Source organism: Xyrauchen texanus, chromosome 6 (assembly GCF_025860055.1).
Source record: "Xyrauchen texanus isolate HMW12.3.18 chromosome 6, RBS_HiC_50CHRs, whole genome shotgun sequence".
NCBI classification, from domain to species: domain Eukaryota; kingdom Metazoa; phylum Chordata; class Actinopteri; order Cypriniformes; family Catostomidae; genus Xyrauchen; species Xyrauchen texanus.
The window spans coordinates 8,737,456-8,751,783 of NC_068281.1; the positions used below are offsets into that span (position 1 = coordinate 8,737,456).

General features: G+C 35.2%; 1 protein-coding gene across 1 annotated transcript; it reads right to left on the minus strand.

The window, feature by feature from the left end:
• Positions 1-8,662: 8,662 nt before the first annotated feature.
• On the minus strand, positions 8,663-11,110 carry ccl20a.3 (chemokine (C-C motif) ligand 20a, duplicate 3). The gene is made up of 4 exons (XM_052129175.1): positions 10,992-11,110; positions 9,164-9,266; positions 8,977-9,054; positions 8,663-8,853 (listed from the first exon to the last, which is right to left on the minus strand). The coding sequence occupies exons 1-4, from the start codon at positions 11,068-11,070 to the stop codon at positions 8,811-8,813; spliced, it is 303 nt and encodes a 100-aa protein (XP_051985135.1). The 5' UTR covers positions 11,071-11,110; the 3' UTR covers positions 8,663-8,810.
• Between the last annotated feature and the right edge of the window lie 3,218 nt (positions 11,111-14,328).

The window sequence follows — 14,328 nt, forward strand, 5'->3', positions numbered from 1 at the left end:
TAGGTGTTGCTAGTGTCACAGAAATTACAAACTTTATCTTCAAAGACCCAATATTTACCTGTTTAAACAGGAAGAACAGACCTTATTCATGGTAGTGCCATCTTAGATTTTTAATGGTAATGACAAGGCTGTGAGGGATAGATTACCTTCTCTTCAATGGCCTGTACTGCAGATTAAAGTGTTTTTGGGTCGTTCCACGGACAAAACATTGATAAAATATCTGTCCAAGAACATTTAGTATACACTCAAACAAAGTTTCCAATTAGAACCAAAAAGGGTTCTTCAGCCTGATGTCATAGGAGAACCTTTTTTGGTTAAAAAAAAGAACCATTTAACCAAGGTTCTTTAAATTACCCTGTAAAGAGATTAATGAAGAGGAGGCAAGAACCGGCTTGACAATATAAATAATAGTTGATAAAGCTGAAACAAAAAGACAATCACACAAAGGTATAGAACAGCTGTTTGTAAACGCCCCGCGGTGTTGGGAGCCCCTCCTCCCCTTGCGGTCAGCAGCCGTTCCTCCGCTTCCAGGTGGCCGGGCTCCTCCATCCTCCGCCAGATGGCCGTGGTTGCTCCATTGGGATCCCGGATTTCAGCACCAGTGTGAAGAGATTAATGGAAAGGAGGAGGCGAGAATCGGCTTCACAATATAAATAATAGTTTAATATAAAACTGAAACAAAAAGACAAATACACAAATGTGTTGGACAGCTGTCTGTAAATCTCTCTCTCTGCTGGAAACTGCAGCTTCCAGTCTGCCTTTATCCCTGTCTGAGGCTTGATTAACCTGATTAGGGGCCGGGTGTGGGTTACTAGTGTTTCGAAGAGCCATTGTAGGGTTCTTGAGAGTGATGCAACAGGAAAACCCTTTTCACATCCACAAAGAACTAAATAAGATCTCTGAAGAAATACACATCATATAAAAATAGGGCTACTAAACATTAGATCTCTAACTACCAAAGCACTAATTGTTAATGAAATGATTACAGATCATAGATTGGATGCACGCTGTTTGACTGAAATATATAGTTATATTATTATATATAGAATATATTAGTTTAAATGAATCTACTCCCCCAGGTTATTGTTATAAACATAAGCCTTGTCTTAAAGGTTGAGGAGGAGATGTTGCTACAATTTACAGTAAATGTTTTGGTGTTACTCAGAAGACAGGATATAAATGTAAGTCTTTTGAACTAATTATGCTTAATGTGACACCGTCAGATATAAATAAAAAATCTCTGTTGTCTTTTCTCCTTGCTACAATGTATAGATCGCCCGGGCCTTATTCTGATTTCCTTGGTGAATTTGCTCATTTTTTATCAGATATTGTAGTTACTGTAGATAGAGCTTTAATTGTTGGTGACTTCAACATTCACACAGATAATGAAAATGATACATTGGGATTAGCATTTATAAATTTTCTCAACTTTCTTGGAGTCAGACAAAATGTAACAGGACCAGGAGTTGATGTTGATAATATAGAATTTCAGATAGAGTATAGATAATATAATAGTGATGACATCTCGGATCATTACCTCATCTCTTGTATGCTGCAATCAGCTAATGTTACTCAATATACACCACGCTATCATTCAGGTAGAACTATTCTTTTGACCACTAAAGATAGCTTCACTAATAATATTCCAGATCAATCTCATACACTCAATAAACCCCAAAGCCCAGAAGAACTTATAAATATAAAAATATAAAAAATATAAATGTAGACTTCTCTAGCACTCTTGATATTGTCGCCCCGCTTCGATTAAAGAAAATCTAAGAAATAAGCCGTGCACCATGGTACAATGATCACACTCATGCTCTTAAGAGAGCATCTCGGAAAATGGAGCGCATGTGGAAAAATACAAAATTAAAAGTATTTTGTGGTGCATGGAAGGATAGTGTCTGTAACTACAGACAGGCACTAAAAGCTGTCAGATCAGCATATTTTAGTAAACTCATAGAAAATAACCACAACACTCCTAGATGTTTATTCAGTACTGTGGTTAAATTGGTTAGGAATAAAGACTCAACTGAACCAGATATTACGGCGCAGCACAAGAGTAAGGACTTCATGAATTTCTTTACAGATAAAATTGAAATAATCAGAAATAAAATTGGAATTATGCAATAATCTGTCATGGCACCTCAGAAAACCGTGTCTAATAATTTTCCTCACTTGCAACTTCAATCCTTCTCTGTAATAGGTCATGAAGCGCTAACAAAACTTATCGAAACATCAAAAGTCACAACATGTTTGTTAGATCCTATACCAACTAACCGCTTAAAAGAGGTATTTCCTGTAATCTCAGAACCTCTTCTTAATATTATTAACTCATCGCTATGCTTAGGACATGTCCCAAGAAACTTAAAAATGGCAGTTATCAAACCGCTTATTAAGAAGCCACAACTTGATCCTTTAGAACTGGCTAATTTAGACCGATTTCAAATCTCCCGTTTATGTCAAAAATACTAAAAAAGGTAGTATCCTCCCAAATATGTTCATTTCTACAGAGAAATAGTATATACAAAGAATTTCAGTCAGGATTTAGGCCTCATAACAGTACAGAGACTGCACTAATCAGAGTTACAAATGACTTGCTCTTATCATCTGATCGCGGTTGCATTTCTCTTCTAGTGCTTTTAGATCTTAGTGCTGCATTCGACACGATAGATTACAACATTCTCTTGAATAGGCTAGAGTATTATGTTGGCATTTGTGGAGATGCCTTAGCATGGTTTAGGTCACATTTAGCAGACCGCTACCACTTTGTCTATGTAAATGAGGAATTGTCAAACCAAACAAAAATAAAATATGGAGTCGTGGAATAAGTTTCCACTGGTATGCCGACAATACCCAACTTTATATTTCTTCAAAACCTGATGAGATTTCACAATTCTCCAAATTAGCAGTGTATCAGCGAAAATAAAAGATTGGATGGCCAGAAATTTCCTTCTACTCAATTCTGACAAAACAGAGGTACTAAATATTGGACTAAAAACCTCTAAAAATAAGCCACTAAATTAACATTTGACTCTCGATGGATGTACTGTTACATCGTTTTCAACAACGAAGAACTTATAAGTGTTATATTTGATACCAATCTGTCCTTTGAAAATCAAATGACCAATGTTTGTAGAACAGTATTCTTCCACCTAAGAAATATTGCTAAATTAAGGCACATGCTCTCGGTTGCTGATGCCGAAAAACTAATTCTGGTGTTCATGACCTCAAGACTAGATTATTGTAATGCATTACTGGGAGGATGTCCAGCAAGATCAGTAAATAAACTTCAATTGGTTCAAAATGCAGTAGCCAGAGTGCTAACGAGAACCAAGAAATATGATCATATTAGCCCCATTTTATCATGGTTACATTGGCTACATGTTAAATTCCGTATTAATTTTAAAATTCTGTTAACTAAGTACAAATTTTGAATGGTCTAGCTCCGCAGTACTTAAGTGACCTTCTACCACGCTATATTCCATCACGTTCATTACGATTGCAAAATTCTGGCATGTTAATAGTTCCTAGAATATCAAAATCCACAAAAGGAGGTAGATCCTTTTCATATTTGTTGCCTAAACTATGAAATAGTCTCCTTAACACAGTCCGAGATGCAGACACACTCCCTCAGTTTAAGTCTAGACTAAAGACTAATCTATTTAGCCAGGCATACACCTAATTTATCCTCCAACCCACAATATAGGCTGCTTTAGTTTAGTCTGCCGGAACCAGAAACAAAAACATTGATCATGATTTATATCTCTGCAATAAATTGAATGGCATCTATGCTTATATTATTTTATTTGTTTCCCTGTCTCAACCTTGGGACTCCTATCCTGAGGTCACCAGAACCGGCTGGATCCAGCACCATTCATGGTCAAGACCAGGAACTACTTTATAGCCAAGCGTTTCCTTGAAAAATTATTGCAAATGTCCGTGAACCAATAAGAATCAAACATTCAACAGACCCGTGGTATAAAGTAAGAAAGTTCTTTGCAGAACCTAAGATGATGTAAAGAACCAATCAAGAACCTTTCTTTTTAAGAGTACAAAGAACTCCAGACAATGTGAGATGTAATCAGATGTGATCTAGTACCTTTATACAGCTTTATATCGTTCGTGCAGTTGAAGAGACTGTAAGTCTATCCCTCACAGTCTTGTTGTCATTCCCATTAAAAATCAAAGATGGCGCTAGCGTGAATAAGGTCTATTTGGGTTTTAAACTGTGATGAGTGTTAAATTATTAGCTCTTTGTCTTGAAAGGGTTTTTGATAAGTATATCAGTAAAAAAAAAAAAAACTCATGTGGCTCCATGAGTTCATGTGTTGGGGGAGTTTGCTGTTCACTGTGTGATTACATAAAAGGGAAAGATCAGAGCTGGGCAGTGAAGCTGTATTTGTTGCCGAGTTCCTGTTTGCATATGTGGGTGTTTAGGAATGTGTGTTTCTCCATTATTCTGCAGGAAGTCCTCTGTGTGTGCAGTCGTGCAGAGGAACGAGGCGATGATGTCATCATCAGTCATAACTTGACTGGAGAGTGTGGCTGTTAATTAAGCCACTCGGCTGCAGTAATTGTGTGTGTGTGTAAGTGTGTGTGTGTGTGTGTGTTAAGGTTGCCACCTTCAATACAGAAAAATAAGGGACGCCTGGGGGTGCCAGTGGTGGTAAATCGCAACTTAAACTTTAGTAATTGTATAAGGTGGCGTGAACACAGATTTTGGATAACATATTTGTCATTGTTTGCAGACAGTAACACCATCCAAACAGTGAAACCACATAATAAATAACCGATCTACAAACATTTCTAAATTCATGTAAAACACAATTTTTTTATTATTATTGGTAAGTTAATCTATTTTATATAGTCTATTGTTAATTCTACAGTAGCCTATTGAAGAATGCAATCATTTAAATTAGTTAAGTTGTTTATTTGCTTCACATAGGCACTATATTTTTATTATTAAATATATCTCTCTTATCTGTTATTAAAATAATGCTTATGTGTCTGACTGTACGCCTTAACCGTAATAAATCGGTAACACTTTACAATAAGGCTCATTAGTTAACTACATTAATTAACATGAACTAATAATGAACTGCACTTATAGAGCAATTGTTCATCTTTGTTCATGTTAATTTCCACATCTTGTTAATGTTAGTTAATGCACTGTGATGAACAAACAATGAACAGCTTTATTTTTATTAACTAACATTAACAAAGATTAATAAATACTGTAACAAATGTATTACTTGCTCATTGTTAGTTCATGTTAGTTATTAATACATTAACTAATGTTTAATAAATGAACCTTATTATAAAGTGTTACCAACAAATCATACCATAACATGATTCATTAACATTTTTAACATTATTTCTTAACAAATAGGCAGCCTATGAAATCTAATGTAATCAATCAGAAAATTATTGAGGTGATTAAAAAACTGTCGTTACACTATCTGCCTCAGGAGATGATTGAGGTATGAAGAACTGTGAGACGGTGCTTTGATTTCTGTGACCTCTAGCATTGCGGGAATGTTGTTCTCCCGAGGCATGCTGTCGCACATCTGACAAGCCACCGTGCGCAACAGAGAACACTCGCCGACAAATTGAGCAATTGGCTTGATACTCATTTCCGCTGACACTTTCCAGCCAAGTATTTGATTCCTGGGGGGGGTATCTGGAGCAGCCTCCGCCATTCTTTCAAATCGACTCTCTGCCAAGAGATCCGCCCTGCTCTGACTCTGATTGGCCGTGAACCTGAAACAAACCAATCAATCCAACGATGGCAGCGAGTATTACCCAATCAGGGGCAGAATAGGACGAGTCTTCACAGAATGCCGGTGGGATGATTTGCATGAGATGCTGCATTGAAGACAACTCCGAAAATACGGGAGCGCTATTTTATTCTCAAATACGGGACGATTCCGTATTTTAAGGGACGGGTGGCAACCCTAGTGTGTGTGCGCGCGTGTGCGTGTGCTTGTGCGTGTACTCCTGCATGTGTGCGCGCGTGCTTGCATGTGTGTGTGTGTGTGTGTGTGTGTGTGTGTGTGTGTGTGTGTGTGTGTGTGTGTGTGTGTGTGTGTGTGTGTGTGTGTGTGTCTAACCTAGCTAGACTTTACTTTTTTTTGTTTGTTTGTTTTGGACACACCTAAATTCAAGTTCCCCTAACACACTGCAACATGAAGCCCTTAAAACCCAAGAGCTGAAGCCTAAAACCAGTCCCCTTTGTCAGCTGGCTCTGAAAATAACAACTAACAAACACCAGTTTCAAACCAGCACTGCTGAACTAAACCATATCACAATAAACCAAATCATTAAAAAAAAGCAAAAATTCATATTTGGACCATTGGGAAAATGAAAGTAAAAACCAAAGCAAATTGGAATGTTATTGGACCGTAAACAGAACGTACAGGTATAATCTGGCAGACTATTTCTACACTGTATGAGATAAAAAACAGAGACAGATCCTCACCAAATACAGGCTCAGTGATCACTGTCTGGCCATAGAAAAAGGCTGACACAGACAAACATGCTTCACAGAGATGAGAGAGAAATACCTCCACAAACTCTCAAACCTCATGCCACAGTTTTCCAGTTCAGCAGAAACAGATCAGATGCTGTTGTTATGGGGAGGACAATCATGCATCAGTTGCAGCTAAATTCATTTTTGAGCTGCACACCCTCAGAAACCAATTACTGCCTTAAAGTACTTAATTCAAAGTACTTTTATTTTCTTTTTATTTTATGTCCTGTTAAATGCATATTTTATTTTATATTATATAGTGTATATTGCTATTAAAGTTTATTTTATTCATTACATGGCACCTTATTTGAATTATATCTTTATTGTTATTTGTAATTTTATTATTATTTGTCTTGTCATTATCTGTTTTGTGTATTAATGCTTTGGCAATATTGTATGTAAACACAATAATCATGCCAATAAAATACTTTAAATTGAATTGAACTTAACAGTCCAAAGACATTAGCCAATGAAGAATATCCCTTTGGGAATAAATGGCCAATATTTACACTATGTCCTAATTCAATTCTACAAATGTGAAAAGTTGTATTAGCTAAGCATATAAGTTATGCTTAGTTCATGGTCATTTGAATGTTTGAAGAATAAAAGCTATTTTAATATGTAATTGTGAAGAGGAGGATGGCGGGGCCTTGCCATGAGGACACATGGCCAGTCCTGAATCGGGCTAATCGGCCAGGAGGGGGATAAAGAAGATGGCGCCAGTTCGAGAAAGAGAGAGAGAGAGAGAGATGCACGTGGCCCTGTTGTGTGTGTCTGTTTGACATGCTCCAGTATGACATAAAAAATAAATAGAAGAAAAATTGTAATAAAAGTAGATTATCATAAAAGTGGTGTAAATGATTTGTGGCTCTGTGTGTGGAAAAGACCAAAAATTCACAGAAAATATCTAAGAGAATATTAAAATATGTATATAATCATTTGTGATCAAATCTTTCTTGTGAGTCTGATCCTCTCAATGAATCGGCAGATCTAGTTCACAAATTGTTCACAAAATGTATTAATCCGGTTCTCGACTGACTGAGTGATCTAGTCCCAAAGTAACTCACTGGCGAGATTATCAATCAACTTCTATCTTCCATCTGTTCATAATACAAAGCTATTGTATGAGTTGCCCCGTGACTTGAAATATAGAGCGCCAGTCGAACTTTATCTCTTTTTGAAGCGCAACAAATCTGATAGCAAACGGTTAACCAACTGCTGGAGGAGACAAATCCGTAAATATAACAATTAACATTTTTGGTATTTGTTCTCACACATGACTTAAGATACTTGGAATAACATTTCAAATTTATTTTGCTCACATCATTAACTTACATTAAATTGAAAAAGTGGCACATGATCGCTTTATGTTTTTTAACTAAACTTTTAATTAACTACTGAAGAAAGAGTCACTCGTTTTGTGGAGCATCATGAAAGTAAGTAGGTTTTTATGATTTCTTTGTTCAGTGAACAAATCTTTTAATTTAAGTGTGCATTTGTTTTATGGGTGACGGCGACACCCGGTGGACTTTTTGAGTACTTCATCATTTTAATCTGAGCGTCTCTGGTAGAGTTCAAAGCACAAGAGGAGAATGTGTGCTTGTTCTCTATGCGTTTGACAGATTTACAGATAATAATTCAAGGTTTGTTTATTTTAATCCCTACAGAAATTGTTCCGCATTCCATTGCTTCCTAGATTGCATCAAAAAACTTATTTCCCAGGGAGTTTCGTACACGGAATATTTCACTTTAGAGTTGTTAGCATTCTGTTAACCTTGACAAATTACGTAATCGCCTTTTAAGCAGTCACAGCATGAATGCATATTCATTTGCCTTTTCAGTCAATATACTTTGCGCATGCACTGTACTGCTACAGTACTGTATTTATGTATATTTATATATGCATTTTACATCCCATGCACATTTGTATTTTACTGCTATTTTGAAACAGAACTTTTCAGTATCTGTATATATTAGATGTGTTAAAACTGAAAGACTTTTAAACACACACACACACACACACACACACACACACACACACACACACACACACACACACACACACACACACACACACACACACACAGAAGGAAAGTTTCCACTTTACTTAGAAAAATAATTTTAATGCCTTGAATAAAATAAAGCAAATTCCAAAAATAAAAAGTAACATGCATATACAAATATGCAGAGTAGCTATGCAAAGTGCATAAAGAAGTAGGATATTATTATGATGAATTATTCTTTTGAGAACATCTTTTTGATCCCAGAAGTTTTGGAATTATACTTTTGAATGCTTTTTCCTGATTGCTTGCACTTTATCCCTGAAAAACAGAAAAACAGAATCATTAATATTAAAAATGAATTGCAATGTTATTAAGAACAAGAAATGGCACCACATTTTGTTTATTAATTTATCCACAGCATACAATTATTTTCAGACTTACCTCAGTTTACGGATGTTGTCCATTACCCAGATTTTTGAGGGGTCTGTGCAAATATTCCGGCCTCCATTTGTGTGGAATCTGTGTGATGAAAAGCACCTCTTGGTTAGTGTTTTAAATAATGAATCCATTACATGGTGTGTGTGTGTGGTGTGTGTGTGTGTGTGTATAAGAGGCTTCTTATGCTTACATTACAGCGTTGATGTTACATTTTCCTTTTATGGTCTGAATGGAATACCCTTTGATAACTGCCATATAACGTATTACTGCTTTACTGTACTTTCTGCAACATGCTGTAAACACAACAATATGAGCATGTTAAAACCTGCTGCAAGAAGAGGAAGCTTGTGCTGGAGAGCGTAAAGTTTGTGTACATTTATTACACCATTAATACATCAAATGACCCACACATTTGACCATTGCATTTGACTTTCCCGTGATCTTTCCTGTTGTTTTTGATTACTGAATGCAATTATTTATTTATTTTAGATTTACACCTATTTGCTAATGAAACGTTTCAACCGAATTTGGAAACGTTGGAAAGAACCAACTTAAAAAGTATGATTTGCTCACAAATCTAACATCACCATGGCTTGCAAACAGTTTTGTTCTACAAAAGAGCACTCTTGATGATTAAATATTTAATATCTGAGAATAACTAGACAATTTATTTGCACAATAGAAATGCTCATGCCATTTCAAGTTTTCCAAGTCTGGATGCACAGTTGTAAAATACCCTTATATTTTCAGGTTTTGCATGACTGCGAGAACCCTGAAAACAAGGCGTGTAGATATGGTTTGAATAATGGTTCAATTAATATGGTTGTAACTTTTAAACGGATATATCTTGGTATCATAAAAGCAAGGAAAGAAAGTGCCATGTACCACCTACACTCATTAAGCTGACAGACTCCAAGCTTTTTACATTTATCTGGAAGAACAAACCACAGTATATTAAAAAGGAGATAATATGTTGGTCTTTGAATTGTTGATTGAATGTTTTAGATTTTAAGATTTCCAATATTATATTTAAAGTTAAATGGTTGCATAATTATCTTAAAAATAAACAAAGTATGGTATATAATTCCAAATCTTATATTTCAAAAAGTAGGCGGTAGAGAGTTTTTATTGAAATGTGATTTTGATATTAATAAGATTCCCATAAAACCTGCAAGTTTCCATAAACAGGCTTTACTTTTTTGGATGCTAATGTAAAGTCATAATTTATCACCCCATAAATGCATAATTTGGAATAATAGATATAAAAGTGTTAGAAACAAAACACTTTTTTTAATAATTGGCTTGAAAAGGGAATTATTTGGGTTAAGCAATTGATTAAAAGTGAGGGTATATTAAACAGTTATACTGAAATTATCAAAATGTATCATTTGCCAGTTGAACCTAGCCAGTAATTAAATGTATGCAATTCCCAGGGACATTTTGAGACTTTTAGGGTATGACAATAGTCGTTTATTAGTTGTTTAACCTTAATAGCTTAAAGATAATATGGGCAAACAAACTCGTGAATTGTACATTTTGTAAAAGTCTTTTGGAGAGAGATAGAAATGTATTTCCTAAAAGACGCTAATACTGTTGTTAATTTTGAAGAAAGTGACGTAATGTTAAAGTGTTTCTCAATTGATGAAAAAAAATCTAGTATTTATATGTGATTTAATCATTTTTATGGCTCGTTATGATGTACATAAAGCCAAATGGATTGGAAAAAATACCTGTATTTGAACAATTTAAAATTGACATTAAAACATATCTGGAAACTATCTCCAAAAGTAGAAATCTGAAAGCAATAGAAAGAACTATCCAACTGTTTATTATGCATACGTTTCTCATTTAATGTATTTATTATTATTATTTATTTATTTATTAAAATTTTTTCAAGTAATTTTCTCTGTAAGCCCCTGACATGTTTTTGCTGTATGTACACTTGTTTGTACTTTTTGCATTGTTCTAAATAAAATAAATAAATGGTACTGTACAGGCAATAAGTCAGATATACTTACACAGAGCTGAGGCATCCGTACAGATTACACTGAGAGCTGTAATAATCAGGATGATCGTGGTAGTTGAGATTTGAGCCATTCTCTGTCTCTGTCTCTGTGTGAGTGTGATGCTCAGGGCAATAGTCAGATGAGAAATGTGTCAGGTTTGTGATTGCAGCCTTATATCAAAGCCTGGGCCTTGAAACAACCCATGTGGGTTTTCCATGTACACGTAAACACAAGCACGTTTGTACATATTTGTAATTTGGAAAACTGAAGCCACAATGACATCTTATCTGTCCTGTCATTCAAAAAGGTGCAATGAGGAAGGAGATGAAGGAAAAATGGCCAACGGAAAACACAGAACAGAATGGCTAACATTCTGTTAACATTACTTCCCTGAAAGAGACATAGTTGAATGGTTTCCTACTCTGCAAAGAAACAATGCTGGAAATTCCAGAAAGGCTGGGTTTTAGGTACAAAGGAAAGGTCACTGGAATAAAGAAAAAAAAAAGAAAAGAATAAAGCTCAGGACCATGCAGATATTTGCAAATAATGAAATAAATATAAATGAAAACGTAAATGAATAAAAAAAAAAAAAAAAAAATCTTGTTTTGGATCTTTGGTCCAATTTACTTAACACTAATGAAATTTGAGATTCATATGTTTATGTTATATAAATCAAAATAGATGAATGAAAAACTGTGTCACATCAAACAATCATTTAATACTTAAGTATCACACGCTTAAACAACACAGCTGCGCTTCCAACTAAAATGTCCAGCAAAACGTCAGACTAGTCAAAAACTGGGAAAAGATTGGAAAACTGGTAAAACTGATCAGAAAAAAATGACTAAACACAGGACAAACAAACAAAAAAAACATAATTGGAGAGCTCCACACCGGCCATCTGTGGCGCCATCTTCTCTACATGATATCACGTTAAACCCCCTTGAGGCCTTTTACCCCAAGTGAGGGAGCCTTTTATAAAACTGAATTTCAATCGAAACAACCTTCTGATTCCGTATATTTTCACACAAATTATGTTGCTCCATCAATATTCAATAAAAAAAAATATATATATTTTTTTTACCTAGATACATTTTGTAACCATAAAAAAAGCCAAATTTACTTTAGGGGTGTCTTTAGCCCCATTGTACCCTATATATACCTATACACAGTTATACACAGTGTATATACATATATATATATGATATATATATATATATATATATATATATATATATATATATATGTATGTATTTATGTATGTGTGTGTGTGTGTGTTAGTGCTGTCAGCATTAATGCATTAATGTATGCGATTAATTTAAAATGTTTAACACATTATAATTTTTTTTTAATCTCGATTAAGGCATGTTGAAATTATTTTCTGACTTTTTATTCAGCTCCATGTGAGTTCTTCTGAACACTGGTTAAGGGGCAGAACCCTTGCGATGTGTGTGACAGATGTAAGAACCTTCAGAGAATGTTTCAAATAAAATCTAATAAAAACAAAATGAGAGAATTAAGTTTTATGGTTTTCAAAGTAAGCTCCGTAAGTGTTCTATGAATGTAAAGGAAATGTCCTGCTTGACACAGGCTTTCAGGATACTATAAGAGTGAAAAACATGACACAAAACATTCCAGGCAGAAGATCCTAAAGAACTATATGTAGTGTGTTATGGTCTAAATATAGACTGCTTACCTATAATAAAATAAAATACAATGCAATATATTATAATATAATTTAAAGAAGGAACTCTGGGTAGTAAAAAAAATTAACAGACTTGTTTCGCACGAGATTTGATTGCAAATAGAGTAAAGAAAAGCATTCATTGGCCGTCCACTGACTTTGTTCTCAAGGAATTTGATTGACATTCTTGACAGTATATGACAGTAGTTGACTTGACTTGAAATAAAATCAGATAATTCAACATATGGTGTGATTGCCAGTTCATACATAGATATGGAAGTGGTCATGGTTTAAATACTTTGTTCAAGGATGTACCAATGCCTCTGACTTGGGGATTTTTGTAACCAGGAACCTTTTTTCCTTTTTTTTTTTTCCTGTGTGCATGGATAATGAATTATATTGTTTCATAATAGCTTTTAGTATAACCACATGCTAAATTATCTAAATGTTCAGTGGTTGTCCTCATTTTGATATGCTAGTGTGTGGTGTCCTGTGTGGGTGTAACTGAATTTGGTTTGTACAGATTTTCTAGGTCATGATGTTTTATGTAACCCATGTCCTAAAATCAAAGGGCGAAATAGGTCAAAAGAGCGAGATCAAAACCTTACAGTGTGCTCTCAGCACTTTATCTTTTCCCTTCAAACCCACAAACTTTGCTTTACTTTTACTGCATGACACCAATTAGTGCCACAGCTCACAGTGGTGCTTTTACTAAAACATCCTCTTGATCAGTGGTTCCCAACCCTGTTCCTGGAGGCCCCCCAACAATGCACAGTTTGTATATCTCCCTTATCTGAAAAACCCAAATCAGTCTTGGAGTCTCTACTAACCAGCTGATGAGCTAAATATTCAAAATGTGTAGTGTTGGGGGTCTCAAGGAACAGAGTTGGGAAACACTGCTCTAGGTGAAATCATGTATACCTCCAGGCTTCAAAGAGGCATTAACCACATTAACATTTTGAGATATTTAGATTTTTGTTAACTTCTATAAGGGAGGCTTGTGTTGATAAAACAGGGGAGTGTTTGTAGAATTGTCATACTGAAATATTATTTTCTTTCATCAGATGATCTGATTTAGGCTGTGATAAGACATTTACATTTATGCATTTGGCAGACGCTTTTATCCAAAGTGACTTACAGTGCCCTTATTACAGGGAAAATCCCCCCGGAGCAACCTGGAGTTAAGTGCCTTGCTCAAGGACACAATGGTGGTGGCTGTGGGGATTGAACCAGTGACCTTCTGATTAACAGTTATGTGCTTTAGCCCACTACACCACCACCACTCCAGTCATAAGACAAGGATTTCCAGGAAAGGCAGATGCCTTAGAACACTGAATTTTAGTCCAGATGTGAGACATTTTTTTATTAATATATTTTAATTTTGTTACAAATATTATTTTGAAAGTGGACATTTAGAAATTCACTGTCAGAAATGTTTTATTGTTTAAGGTATTGGCCATCACTGGGGTAGTACCATTGTTTTGGATACATATGTGTACCCTTAAGGAGACAAAAAGGTAGGGTATTTTTTGTTGTTCACAGAGGAACAAAATATGTACAGTAAATCTAAAGGAACACAATAGGCCCTTAGGGTATAATTACTGTATGTACCCAAATCAAGTTACACATTTTAACAAGAGGTACAGAAAAGGTCCCCTTGAGGGT

Coding starts and splice junctions, on each gene's coding strand:
- ccl20a.3 (XM_052129175.1), bottom strand. CDS start 11,070: ATGGCTCAAATCTCAACTACCACGATCATCCTGATTATTACAGCTCTC. Junction 9,267..10,991: donor TACGGATGCCTCAGCTCTGT/GTAAGTATATCT, acceptor TTGTGTTTACAG/CATGTTGCAGAAAGTACAGT. Junction 8,854..8,976: donor GACAACATCCGTAAACTGAG/GTAAGTCTGAAA, acceptor TCTGTTTTTCAG/GGATAAAGTGCAAGCAATCA.